Source organism: Loxodonta africana, chromosome 16 (assembly GCF_030014295.1).
Source record: "Loxodonta africana isolate mLoxAfr1 chromosome 16, mLoxAfr1.hap2, whole genome shotgun sequence".
Taxonomy (NCBI): Eukaryota; Metazoa; Chordata; class Mammalia; order Proboscidea; family Elephantidae; genus Loxodonta; species Loxodonta africana.
The window spans coordinates 75,813,824-75,827,658 of record NC_087357.1 but is presented as its reverse complement, the minus strand read 5'-3'; the positions used below and the strand labels follow the sequence as shown (position 1 = coordinate 75,827,658).

The following is a 13,835-nucleotide window of genomic DNA, read 5'->3' as shown; positions in this document are numbered from 1 at the left end:
ACACCTTTCAGCCTGCGGTCTCTTTAGGAGATTACTCTGTAAAAGGTATTTGTTGACCTGGCCTTGTGTGCCCCAGGTGTGTTTACTTTTTGTTCTCAAGCTCAATTATTGGCTGTTCACTTCTTTATTATTATTATTGAACACTTTTTAGTTGTACTAATAGTCTGTGTAGTGAAAGATTAGATAGACAAATTAGAATTTTGAGTGAGGACAGACGTGTCAGTGCCAGCCTCATCTGTCCCATGTTTATTTGATGTACTTCACTGAGACAGGTATCTGTTGAAGGAAATGCCAAAACTGGCTCTTATATCAGCGGTGATTAATCTTGACTGAAGAGTGTGAAGAAGAATGAGGATTGTCATGTAACTGGTCCAATGTATTACCTGATTTGGCTTCCTGAACCCATATGCTGTTTTCCTAAATACTTGTGTGTGTGTGTATGTCTCCACTACGGCCCCCAGTTGCCATGGAGTCAATTCCAACTCATGGTGACCCCAAGGGTGTCAGAGTAGAACTGTGTTCCATAAAATTTTCAATGACCAGTTTTTTGGAAATAGATCTCCAGGCCTTTCTTCCCAAGTGCCTCTGGGTAGACTCAAACTTCTAACCTTAGCAGCTGAGAGTGTTAACCACTGGCACCACCCAGGGACTCCATATTTATATATAGTTGCCATGAATCAGTGTTGACTTGACAGCAGCTGGCAGCAGTGGTGGACACACACACATACTTAAATATTATATATGTATGGGTATGTGTATATATAGTGTATATGCAGTGAATATACATAAATGCTCATATGTATTTATGCACAAGGAAATTTGTACTTTTCAGGTTGATATTTCTTCTATAGAGACAGAAAGTGGGTTACTGGTTGTCTGGGGCCAGGGAGTGGAAATGGGGATTAACTGTTAACAGGCATGAGGGATCTTATTGGAAGGATGCAAATACCATAAAACTGGATTACGGTGATGTTTGCACAACTCAGTCAATTTTCCCAAAATTTTTTTAAAACGGGTAAATTTTTTGGTATTTACATTACACCTCAGCAAAGCTGTGAAAAAATGATACTCCTGTATTTGAGTTCCTTTGGGTCCTACATATAATTTGAAAAATGGCATCACCCCAATTTTTAGCAGCCCTTTCCCCACTGAAGGTTATTGCCTTCCACGGCAGAGAAGCTGGACCTTGGGCTCACAGAGCCCTATAAAAACCCAGTGCTGTAGGATGCACAGGTCTGCCCTGACCCCTGTTGGCAAGGAGTGAGGTTGCTGACCACTGTGCTGTAAGGAGCCAGCCGGCATGTGGGACTTGGGAGTGGCATCCTAAGAAAGCAATCAGCACTGTGTTTCACAGCTGGCTCTGCTGTGTCAGAAACTAAACATCTTGGTGTCCAGCTCCTAAGTGATGGCCTTTTTCTCTTCTTTTGCAGGTTGTCTTAGTTTTTGCCCTCAGCATTGGTGCACTTGTAATATACTTCATAGATTCGTCAAAGTGAGTATTTAAATACCTTTTTTTGCCCTCTTTCAGAAAACAGCCATGCGCCTTTACCTTGATCAATAAGTTTGCTTTAACCAACCTCTGTAAGAGCCTCCTGGGTGCAAACAACTTTTGGGAGAAGGCAGGGCTGTTCTGTGCTGATTTTCTGAATGTGGAAACTCTCGGGAAGAAGGCTACTTTGATTCTGCTGGCACAGGACGGAGAGGTATCTGAGGTCATGCCTTCTTGCTGGGTGTTACTTATTTTTAAATAGCCGTTTCCTGACAACGTGTTTGCACCAAAGATGCCAAGAGGGAAGAGGGCTTTGATGTAAATTTTCAACCTCTGGAAGGGTTACAGTGTTCAACAGATGAGAGTCTAAGCCATTCTTATGGTTGTAGAATCCTTTTCTCATTTAGGGTTTCCAAAGATTCAACCTTATTGGAGGTCAGATCGGAAAGTATGGCACTATTTGGACTTTCTTAACTGAGTGTTCAGGGAAGCATCGCACGCGGTGCTTCTTGACTTTCCAAGGTAAGGAGATGAGATGGAGCTCATGATGACTCGTAGAGATGGAGGCCCATGGCCATCTGAAAATTCCTAAAGTAGACATTGAGCAGACTCTTTGGCCACCAGCAGAGGGAAATGGTGGCCTAAGGTAGCCTGGGGTGGGAGCTATGCAATGGTTGGTAAAGACCTTGCGGGAGGCAGAAGAGGAGCTGACCAGGGCTGCAAGATGGTGGCCAATTCTGCCCTGGTTCCTGCAGCTGTCACCCCGGCTACATTTTTGTTCCAACTGTTGTCATTGCAAACTTGAAGGTGACACCATCTGGGAATCTGCAGTGGAGCTGGAGTTTGACTGCCTGTCTGTTGTGACATGAACTTGACAACTCTGCCCTCAATGTCCGCCGTTTTTAACTCTGTGTCTAATATGGTGCATACTAGACTTTGGTCCTAGGAACACCGACTTTGTGTCTCTGTTGACTTAGACCTCAGTGTGCGTGAATTCTGAGTTTATTCCTATTTTTCTGTGGCTCAGGATGGTGGTAATTTTATGAGTACCTAAACCCTGAATTTCTTAGAGCCGGTTGGTCACCAGCCAAAGGAATTTGTACACTTGGGTGCAGAGCCCAAAATGTCATGTTAGGGAAAATAAAGAAAACATCTCCTCTAATAACCTGTCTCTGGGAATCAGCCAAGTCCAAGAATATCAGGGGTCCTGCAGTGCATCCCCACACACAAGGCTGGGCTCTTCTTGCCCATATCAGATGGACAGACCTTTAAATGTTCTCCAGGAGACAAGATTCCACATGCTCCCTCCCTCAGCCCTGCTTGGCCAAGAACAAGAAGAGCTTTCTAATTTGGAAGATTTCAATCATAAGTAAGCACCTTTTAAATATTTACACTTAATAATTCTGGACCATATTTGTATTGAACCAAAGACCTGCTAAAGACCGGTCTTATTTCTCTGTTGTCTCTCTCCAGGAGTGTTCTCACACATCATGGGGTGCACAACCCTGTCAACTTCCACAGCACAGGGCCAGCTTCCATGCCAGGGCCCGGGCAATAGCTTTGGGCATGTGTCTGTGTGCCCCCGAGAGGGAGACCTTTTTGTGGAGGTAAGTGTGGTGATTGGTTAGAAGGACCCGTGTCTCCTTGCCATCCTTCCTTTGCCTGCCTTTTTTGCCCCTTTGTATTTCTCAGAAATAAAATGTTCTTGTCAGATGGATCTGGGTGGTGTCCCTTTTTACGTTGTCTGCCATGAGGCAGCCTTTTGCTCTGTAGATCCTGGTGTTGTCATCTCCATTTCAGAGGATGGAAAGGGATGGGATTCCCCCAAAGCAGAATCCTCTTTCCTTAATGCGCTGCTCACCTCAGTGCCCTTTGGGTTTAATTTCAATTCTCCTAAAAGTCTTGGAGAACCCAGCATTGCAAGTCCTCTTTGGTTCTGTTTTCCTGAGTGGATTTGCAAAGAGTCTGCCCCAAGGATGGACTTTCAATGCTGTTCTCAGCTTTTCCCAGCAAAAATGTCAAAGGTTTTAGATCCCAGACTCTACCCGCTCTCCCTGGGCACCGTCCTAGCCTCGGTCATTCTCTCTCCCTCATCACTAAGCTATGTGATTTGGCATAGCCAAACATCGTTTATAACAATGTCTTATCCTGACGAAGCCCTTTCCACTTTTGATTTGCATTACTTTATTTGCTCCTGAGACCATATCCTGAGATTCTGTTTAACGGAGGCCCCGATAAGCACAATTACCACAAAGAAGTCTTCCATTTCACTGGAGAAAACCAGTCAGCATGCTCAGTTTAAGTGAGTAGAAGAATTCACTAGAATCTATGAAGTAACTTTTACGATAAGTTCATAGATTCCGGGAGTAGGGGGGCGGGGAAGAGCCTATTGATGGAATTGACTCGACAGCACTGTTTTTTTTTTTTTTTTAATTGAATAAATTATAATCAAGCTTAGTGACCAAGATAAAATGAAGTTCTATCCACACATAAAATGCAAATGGAAAGAGGTTAAGAAAGCAAAATGTAAATTCTTAAAAATCCATCTTTTTCATTCAAAACTGTCACCAATTTTACACACTCATGGTTTGGCTGGCTACCTGGGCATCTTGGAAAGCTAGCTTTAAAATTTGATTGAAAATTATATTAATTTATCACCCTGAAAAAAAAAAAAAAACCAGTATTTAAAACCTTTAAATAAGTCAGAAGACAGTTTCTAGGCTTTTCCAAGAGTGAACCTAACTGGGAAGACATTGCCCATGAAATGGTTTGTGTCTGTGAACTTTAACCAGAGCCGGCCTCCCCAGAAGAGCTGGGAATTGCCCAATGGCAGAGGTTCGGGATGCAAGGCTCTCTGTGCCTACCCTTTGAAAAGGGCAAGGTATGCAGATGAATATATAAGACAGGTTCCGATGATCCATCTGGACGGTTTATCTCAGGTCCAGTTCAGGTTGTGCAAGTGGAGAGAGAGGCTGGGTGTGTATTCTACTTCCTGGTCATCAGCAGGGGGTGAAGGCAGGTCACATAAATGTCATATTTGGCGCCTTTACGAATTTTTTAAAAAATCTTTCAAAGCTTATTTTACTGTAAATGGGTGGTGGCTGAGTCATTTCTGAAGTGTTCCCCAGCACGTCTTTCCTTTTCAGTTGTTAGGCCACACTAGATCCCTGGGTAGTTCCTTTTCACTCCAGGGGTTAAGACACCCTTCTCTGGGTCATCATTTCCCGCGAGTGATCACTGTGAAAGAATCACTCATGTAGCCACGAGAGATTGTTCTCTAGCAAAGACAGATTGTCCTTGAGCTCCTGGAGTTGAAAGCTGAAGAGAATACATTAAGCTGTGTTAAAATTATGTTTCATCGTCCCAGTGGTAGACTCTTTAGAAACACCCAAGCAGAAGGAGATGTTCTACCAAGCCTTTGGATGGATATAAATGTCAGTATCCTAGCAAATACAGAGAAGTATTTCACACACTCATCCCCTCCCCACAATGATCTCCAGTTAGCAACACAGCACGGATATTGTCCAAAGAAACTTTTTCTCACATTCATTATTTTTTAAAGGTCTGCAGCCAATTTGAGGCACACATCACTCTAGCTCCTAATTCTTTTATCTCCTGATGTCTCCTCTAACCCTTTCCTTTCACACTCTGATACATGGTGAAGAAGAATTAAGAAAAAAAAAATTGTACAACCAAGTCAGAAATGCCCCTAGATGCCCTGTGGGTGATGACGTCACCGTTGGTGGTTCCATCTCTGTTTGTTTCCTCCCTTTGACACAGGAGCAGTAATTCCTCTCTAATAGATAAGAAAAAGAAAGACCCAACAGTGTCAGCGAAAGGGCAGGATTCATGGGTTGCATTATAAAGTATTCCCAGGTGCTCCCAGAATTTCAAGAGAAAGCTGGAGGGGAAAGAGGCTCAGGGCCCTGGGTATTTGCATTTTTTTCCAGAGGCATTCTGGGAAAGGATGACTCACGTGTGGGAAGATCGTTCTTCTTTTGATTCATGGTTAAACCCCGCTACTTCTTATGCCTTGGATTATGAATATTTAATGCTGCATATATACAAAATGAAGGTCAAGTCCTGATCACTGTTGGCTTCAATGCAGGCTCATGTCTCTGAAAGGCAAGCTACCTGCTGTTAGCAGAGTAAACCTGAAAGGTTAGACATTGTTAAAATTTTCCTTAATGACTTTATCTACTCCAAAATGGCTGATACACGGTAAGTATGCCTGCTGATTTTGTCAGTCTTTGCTCTTGGCTTCTGGTAACAGCAGTGCCGTTTTGGGAATATGGACATTAGGAAGGAGGAAATAACATACAAAATCTGGAGAGTCTCATTGTCTCCTGTGAGGGCTGGATTGCCAGGGCAACAGTGGTGTTACCATTTGAAAATGGCCTTCCCCGGTCTTCAGGAATTTTACTTCTGTGTTCACTCATTCATTTATTCCTTCATTTTGTATTCATTTGAAATATCTTCATTGTCATAATGCTGAATAACTTACAGGCTGGGTAGGGTAGCTAGGAAAACTACCTCATATTGTAATAGAAAAGTGACCAAATTGTTTAAATAGTCTCTGAAAATAGAACTGTCATTGTTGATGTAATGGGATACCCAAAGCGTTAGTAGAAGTGACCAGTCGCCCAACAGTTCTCACCCACCGCAATCTTCGGACAGCCTGGCCTCTCATCCCTCATCCTGGAAGAAGTTCTTCGAGGAGGAAGACATGGCAGGCAGCTGGCGGGAACTAACATTTATTGATCACATGCTGTGTGCTGGGTAGTGTTAAGCACTTTAAAATAAATAACATGTGCAATCTCATTTAATTCTCCTAACAACTTCATAGGGTGATTGTTACTGTACCCATTTTACAGATGAGGAGGCTGAGGCTGCAAAATTTGCCAAAACCACAGAGCTTATAGGTGGTGGAGCCAGGATTGGAAGCCAGCATGTCCCATTGAGATGTGAAATCCTATATTGTTAAAGTGACTAAATGGAATTAGGGAGATATGGCAAGAACAAGAGCTCACTTAGCTTCATCCTGCCAACTCCTCTGCCTTCTTTTCTTTTTTGTTCTCCATCTCCCCATTTCTCATCTGGAGACCACATCTGGGTATTGGCCATGCTTACGAGGGTCCTATCACAGGCTTTTCGCCTTGGATGCTGCCGTGGGATGTGTACTGTCTGATGTCTATCTGGTCCTTGATTCATTCTTTCCTACTTGTGACTTAATGAGACCCTTTTCTCTTTTATCTCGGTGGAGATGGCAGCATATAGTGATGGCAGAGGGTGAAGTGAGCGAAGAAAAGGAAAGTTGATTGTCTCTCAGGTGCCCCCTCCCATCTACTGGCTTCTTTACAAGTAGAAAGACCCTTTGCTCCAGCCATCCTTACACGGTTCTCTGGGCCTGTTATTTGGCACACGTGGATCATGAAAGGGGACCTGTTTTCCTGGTAGATAAACTTGATCTCTTTAGAGAGTTGCAGAATTTAGTTAATCTGTTATATTTTGCATTGCTTTGCACAACGTTTATGTGCCTAGAAAGTTAATAGTATCCAACCAATTGACTTGAGGAAAATTTGGTCCAAAAGAGGTTTCTGTGGGGGAAGTCTTTGAAACCATGGAAGCTGTTTGGCTTCCTCCTCCAGCCTTGTTCTCACTGACAGTACATTGGTATTGACTGAGCACCTCCCATGTGCCCAGCATGGTGGCAGGCACCTGGCAAAGCTGCATGGACAGACTAGATCTTGTCAATCACAGTGCCTTACACACTGTAAAGTACAGCAAATGCCAGCTTTCAGTGTCCTCATTTACACACACACCCTCCCACCCCATTAGGAACAGCTGGCAGCCAAACATAGAGAAGGAAGGTCACCAGGTTATGCTCTGCCCAGTTCCTTTGTGGAATTTAGCCTTTCTAAGTTGTGTTCGGAAAAATTAGCTGCAGCTCTCATCCTTATACCCTCTTTGAGAAGTCACGGCATGCATTTAACCTTTGCTGAAGAAGTCAACACAAATCAGAGCGTAAAGCAGCTCTGCATTCTTTTTTTTTTTCTTTTTAAATACACCCCCCATTTTTCTCCATCCCTCGCTGACATTTTTATTGCCAGGCTTTGGTTTGGAAAATTATGGGTAGGGAAAGTTCAAGGGCAGGATGTTTAGAACAGCGCCGCACATCTGTGCAGGGAACAGAACAGGAGAGCCAGCAGCTGTTTCAAGAATGGAATGTCAGATGGTGGAGGAGCGAAGCCCACTGAGGGATGGGGATAGAAAAGGCGCTCTCGGGTCAAAGAGGCTGTAAATAACTCCAAGATGGGAAACACAGCCCTTGTCCCTTTTCAGAATTTAATCTTTAATGACAACACTCAGCTGTCTGACATGGTAGCAACCCTACCTCAGCCTTTCTACCTCATCTCGTTTTCCAAGTTGACATTTTTTTCAGCAATTGGGTATAAGCCTGGTAAAGAAGACAGGTGGAGAATATAACTAACTTACAGAGTAAACTTCTGTGTGTGTCTTTGTCTCCATGTAGCTAGCTTCTTGGGGACAGGATCTCTTCTTTGGTTGTTAAACAGATAGCTTTATTCACTTTGAAATTCAGAGCATAATTGCTCCACATCCTTCTACCTTCTACCTTGGTGAGGTGGTCTTCACTTCCTGTCTCATTTTGGCTTCCTTGCTTATTTCTCGTCACGCAGGAGATACGTAGATCCTGTATACAGCAGCGTCTAGAAGCACCAAGGGAACTACTTATCTTTGGCATTTCATTGGGGAAAAAAAAACCAGGGACTACGTTAGGAGTGGAGTCCCTGGTTGGTGCAAATCGTTAATGCATTTGGCTGTGAGCTGAAAGGTTGGAGTTTCGATTCCACCCAGGGAGTGCCTCAGAAGACAGGCCTAGCAATCTGCTTCCAAAATTAAGCCTTGAAAGCCCTGTGGAGCACAGTTCTACTCTGATACATATGGAGTTGCCATGAGTCATAGCTGGCTCAACTGCAGCTGTTGGTGGTGAATGTTAAGAGTAGGAAGGAGAACGAGGGTAGAACTTCCATGTTTACTACAAAAGGCAATGTTAGAATATAAAGCTAGAACTTGAGACTTCGGCGTCCATCGGCTGCATCTGTCCCCTGTGCCTCAGCATCCTCAAGGTCACCCCACCAGCCGGGGGCAGATCTAGAGCCAGATGCTGGTGCACCTTCCTTCCCAGTCCAGGCTCTTTTCTACTTGATCTCTTGTTCTTTCTACTAAATAAAAATGAACGAAGATGTGATAGCCTGCCCATTGAATATCTCGACATCCAGGCCACCTTCATGGGGCCAGCTTTAGGGTCCTGGGAAAAGAACGAAGATAAGCCCAGGTGGAAAAGATCAAACCCAGCTAGATGGTTATGGGCATTAGTTTATCTCATGACCAGACGCCTGGATTCCTTGATTTTATGGTTCTTCTACTGTATTTTTTTTTTTTTTTTTTCCCATTTTAGAGGAGGAGGTGAGAGTTAAGCTCAGTGTGGAAGATTAGCAGGACTGACCACATTGCCTTGGCCTGTTTGGAATTTGCTCTGCATAACTTTTGAGGACTTTTTGCCCAGTTGCTCATTTGTTTCTCTTACGAAAACACTATCTGATAACTCTATCTATAAATTCACATCCATTTCACCCTCCAAAATTAAAATGAATTGTTTCTCCCCCCGCTCCCCCCATCCCTTTCCAGAATTTAAAAAGGATGCTTTGGATTATATGATGCTCTCTCAGCCCTCTTGCTTCTTTTACAAGAATAATTGTCTCAGGGCAAATGAGGGAAATTCATTCCCTTTAGGCCTAGTTGTTACTTTGATGCCCCCTGCAGTTTGCATGAGACATTGGGATCTCCCCCCGGCCCCAGTACAAGCACTGCTCCTCCACCTAATGTCACAGTCAGACCTGCGTTTGGAAACTGCCCAGAGACCTGGGTAGGAGCCGGCTGCAGGGAAACACTGCAGCTCAGAACAGTTTCATCCAGACACAAGGATGGAGCTTATGCTTCGCACATCCGGGGACGTTGCTAAGGTGTGGTGCCGGCTATTACGGTGTCATCGTGGGGTTTATAGCCTGGAGCTGGGAATGGAGATGTGACCTCTTTCTTTTCCTTTATTCCCTTTGTCCTTCTTCCTGACAGCCTGACAAATTGTAGCTTTGGGGAGACCCTGCGCAGCGATGAGTCATTTGTGGTTTAAAAATAGAATTATTTGCAGCACGGATGCCCTTGGGACTTTGTGGCGCATATAACATTATGCACAGAATTTGGGGGTAGGGAGGGTATGTGTATGTGTGTATGTAGGGGACAGTCATGTCACCTGTAAATCAAGTGACAAAGAAGAGCACGGTGAGGACTGGCTACCAGCCTCATCACAGTAAGAGATGAGGCTGAGAGCTGTGTACCTGTGGCCTTAAAGATGTCAATCAGGTGATAAAGCTCTATCAAGTATGGACTGTGTGTAAGGCATTTTGTTAGATTTTGAGGGACTTCAAATACTCCTAAGCCTTGATCTTTTTCATTAAGATGTTACCATAAATACAGGAAAACTGAGATAACAAAACAAAGTAACAGGAATGAAATCACTGGGCAGTATATTAAAAATAATAATTTATTATTATTATTTTATTATTATTATTTTTTAGTATATTATTAATTGCTAAAGTGAGCATTGCCAGTGATAACGCTGAAGGCTGAGATGCAGAAAAGATGGCTGGCTGCAGTGGAGTGTTTTGGGTTTGGGGAGTCGGGAAACTTAGTCTCTCTCAACTCTAGGTAACTGCAGAGGGGGCTCTCAGCATGGCCTGCTCTTTGACCTCTTGTTTTTTTTTTCCAGTCTATACTGGCTCAAGTGAAGCCGTGTATTAGAATCAGCTACTAAGATTTGAGATTGAGAATGCCTTGGGGGTCACATTGCCATCAAGTCGACCCTAACGCATAGCGACCCTATAGGACAGAGCAGGACTTCCCCATAGTGTTTCCAAGGCTGTACATCTTTACGAAAGTAGACTGCCACGTCTTTCTTCCGTGGAGAGGCTGGTAGATTTAAACCACTGACATTTTGGTTACCAACCAAGCAGTTAACCACTGTGCCACCAGGGCTCCTGCTTCAAGAGTAGCATAGCAGGATCAGAAAAGCAAACTGCATGTGGTGGCGGGAACACCCTTTCTGCAATTGCATGTGATTAAAACCTTTGGAAAGTTCTCGTGAGCCATTTCCAGAAGTGGCTCACTGAAAGGCAACCACTTCATGTTTTCAAAACCAAGGTCAGCGTGCAGTGTGCCACGACAGGGCCTTGTGTGTTAACTGACCACGTGCAGAGCATCGTGGGGATGTGTAGAGAGGGGAGGTCAGAGACAGAGTGAGAGCAAGCCCCCAACGAACAGCCACGGCCTGGATCTGAGGTGTTTGTCTGGAAACCAGCATTTACCCCAGGGCTGCGTTAGGGTCTTTGTGGGCCCTGGGTACTTTTCGTCTTCTTGAGTTCCTTCCTTCATGAAAAATATGAAATGTTATATTTTATGACTGCATTGGTCTAAAAGTGATTATAATTTAGGTGGGATTTATTATTATATATTCATGTTTATTATATTTATTTTTCCTTCTGATTTTAAATTAAAATTAAAACATTTCCATGAGCCCCTAAAAGTCTTGTGGGCCTTGGGCACTGCTCCTGTTGTGCCTGACAGCGGTCGGCCCTGTTTGCTCCATCCCATCAGCCCCATCCTCCTGGAAACTTTCACAGATAAAAAACATGCTCAGAGACAAGTGCTTTATGGCACGGCCCTTCCAGTGTCAGATCATGCATCGCGTAATTGTTTCACATCAGAAAATAAAAATAAACATTCATTTCAAGCCCCGTTTTAAGGTTTGGCTTTGCAATATTAACTTCAGGAAATGGTATTAAAAATAAAAATGGCACCTGCGGATGCTGCAAACACTTTCAGAGAGCCTAATAGTCTAACTTTTCGGCTGAGTTTTGGAAAAAGACATGCTTTTTCTATCCTTTTTTTTCTTTTATATTTAAAAATGAGTCTTGCCAGTTGTTGTGGATTGAATTGTGTCCCCCCAAATATGTGCTGTAAACCCTAGCCCCTATACCCTGTGGAGGGGCCCTGATGGTGCGGTGGTTAAGAGCGCGATTGCTAATCAAAAGGTCAGCAGTTCTGTTCTGTGCTGTAGGGTGGCTCTGAGTCAGGATCAACTTGACAGCAATGGGTTTGGTTTGGTTTCCGTTATACCAGTGGATGTAATCCCATTTGGGAAAAGGGTTTTCTTTGTTATGTTTGTGAGACCATATCAGTGAAGATGCCAGGAAGCACAGATGGGGGTAGATGTCACGCCACGTGAAGGTCACCAAGGAACCAAGAAGCAGGAGCTGAAAAGAGACAAGGACAAGGACTTTCCTTTAGTGTCAGCAGAGTGAGAAAGCCTTCCCCTAGAGCCGGTGCCCTCAATTTGGACTTCTAGCCTCATAACTGTAAACAAAATAAATGTGTGTCCATTAAAGTCACCCACTTGTGGTATTTCTGTTACAGCAACAGTAAGAAATTAAGATTTGCTTAGGATATTTTTTAAATGCAAAAAATGCCATTTCCTGAATCAGAGGTTTGCCAACTCAAATAGGCCAGGGAGGGCAACGTCAGGGATGAGTGAGGCCCGCCTGGTGGTGAGCGTGGGTGGTAGACAGCTCAGGGCTGACCTCAGGTGGCTCCCCAGCTCCCGCTGACGCCAACTGTCACCAAGTTGGAACTCAGACTCCCAGGGCCAGCTCTTTCACTGTTTCAAGAGAAGAGAGAAAATTGGGCTGTTGTTTTGAATTTCCAATTTAAAAATATTGGCCACTAGTCTGAAACTTTTAAAGCACTCTGCCGGCCAAACAAAACACCTCTGCAGGCCTGATTTGGGCCTTCCATTTGCAGTCTTTATTCTAATCTATCTTTCTTTCTGGTCTTGGATTAGCTCTACTCCCCCAGTGCCAGGAAATGTTCTTAACTGTTGGTCCTCCATCTCCCAAAAAGGGCCCCTTCTCTCTCAAAGCTTTGGGGAGTCCTTGGTCACTGAGTACTCTGGGTTTTTTCCCATCTAACACATTTCAAACACTGGTTAATTAAATTTCCACTTTTCTCTCGGCAAATACTATATGTTAGAGAAATAAATCACTCACAACTTACTGTAAATCCCCAAAGCTGCATATCACTAACTACGTCATCTCTGAAAATAACATCATCAGAACCTCATAAACATAAACTCTGTTTGTTTAATAAGAACTCCAAGAGATTTTTAAACATGGTTGCTAAGTCACAGGGCATATTTTCCAGGACATAAATGGAAGCGAACGTATCCCTTTTAAATTGTCAAATTCTTTATAAGAAAAGAGTTGCAAACCTGGCTGCCCTGCCAGTGTAGTAACAACCAAAACAGAGTTGATTATACTAAGCATGTAGTGTTGAGAATTGCTAGAGGTTGTCTTCTGACTTACTTAGCTAAATAGGCACATTATAGGAAACTTGGCTTTGTTTCTACCATACGTGGTTATAAAGTTGGTTGACATAGATAAACCTTGCTGTAGTTTTCATCAACATTTGAGTTTGCAGTTTGCTGAGCATGATCTTCAACATTTACTGATGAAATTCTTATGCTGTGGCCCTTTAAACAACAAAGTTAGAAGCATATTTGGACCTTCCTCCCCAGATATGGTTCCAGGTCTGAGCTATATCTCTATCGCCTGACCTTTTGCTTTTCACACGGCAACTTGGCAGTTAACGTTTGGGTAGCAGTAGACTTGAATATTTTCAGAAGCTAGGAAAAAGAAGGCTACTGCACTATGGCAACCCCAGCTCCAGTAGGGATCTTCATCATTCGGTTTTCCAGATGGAAAATACTCACGAGACCTTTCACCTGTATGATACTCCTCAGGAAAAGCTGTAGGTAGGAGTCCAGGGCCCCTGGTGTTGGAACCTGCTTGAAGGCAGCCCTCCTTCTTAACAAAGGTTCTCTGCCCCATATTCCTATCAATGCCCAGGCAGAGAGCCGCCCATCTGTTCCTCAAGAGCCTGTGTTTTCACCCTACCAATGCCAATAAATGCAGAAACTGAGCCCATGGCCACGTCTGAGGTAAAGTTGACCTTGATGCCCTAGAGGGACCTGCAGAGATGGTATGTGGAGAAAGGTGAACAGAACAGGTATGCTGTTAGACGACGCTACCTGGCACGTGCTTTTCTTCTACTAGCAGGAGGCAGTGGGTGAGGACTGCGTTGGAGATTTGCCTTCTTCCTAATAGCGTGAACAGGAATTATAAGGCAAGGTCTGTAAACTTGCAGCATTAATAAT

At 43.8% G+C, this 13,835-nt stretch overlaps 1 protein-coding gene across 9 annotated transcripts in view; it reads left to right on the top strand.

The window, feature by feature from the left end:
* The window catches only part of KCNMA1 (potassium calcium-activated channel subfamily M alpha 1), a 917,661-nt gene that overhangs the window by 434,319 nt on the left and 469,507 nt on the right, over positions 1 to 13,835 (top strand). For all 9 annotated transcript variants that reach the window (XM_023547132.2, XM_010589260.2, XM_010589253.2 and 6 more), the window contains one exon: positions 1,431 to 1,492. In XM_023547132.2, coding sequence (XP_023402900.1) covers positions 1,431 to 1,492 — 62 coding nt within the window. The remainder of the gene's footprint in view (positions 1 to 1,430; positions 1,493 to 13,835) is intronic.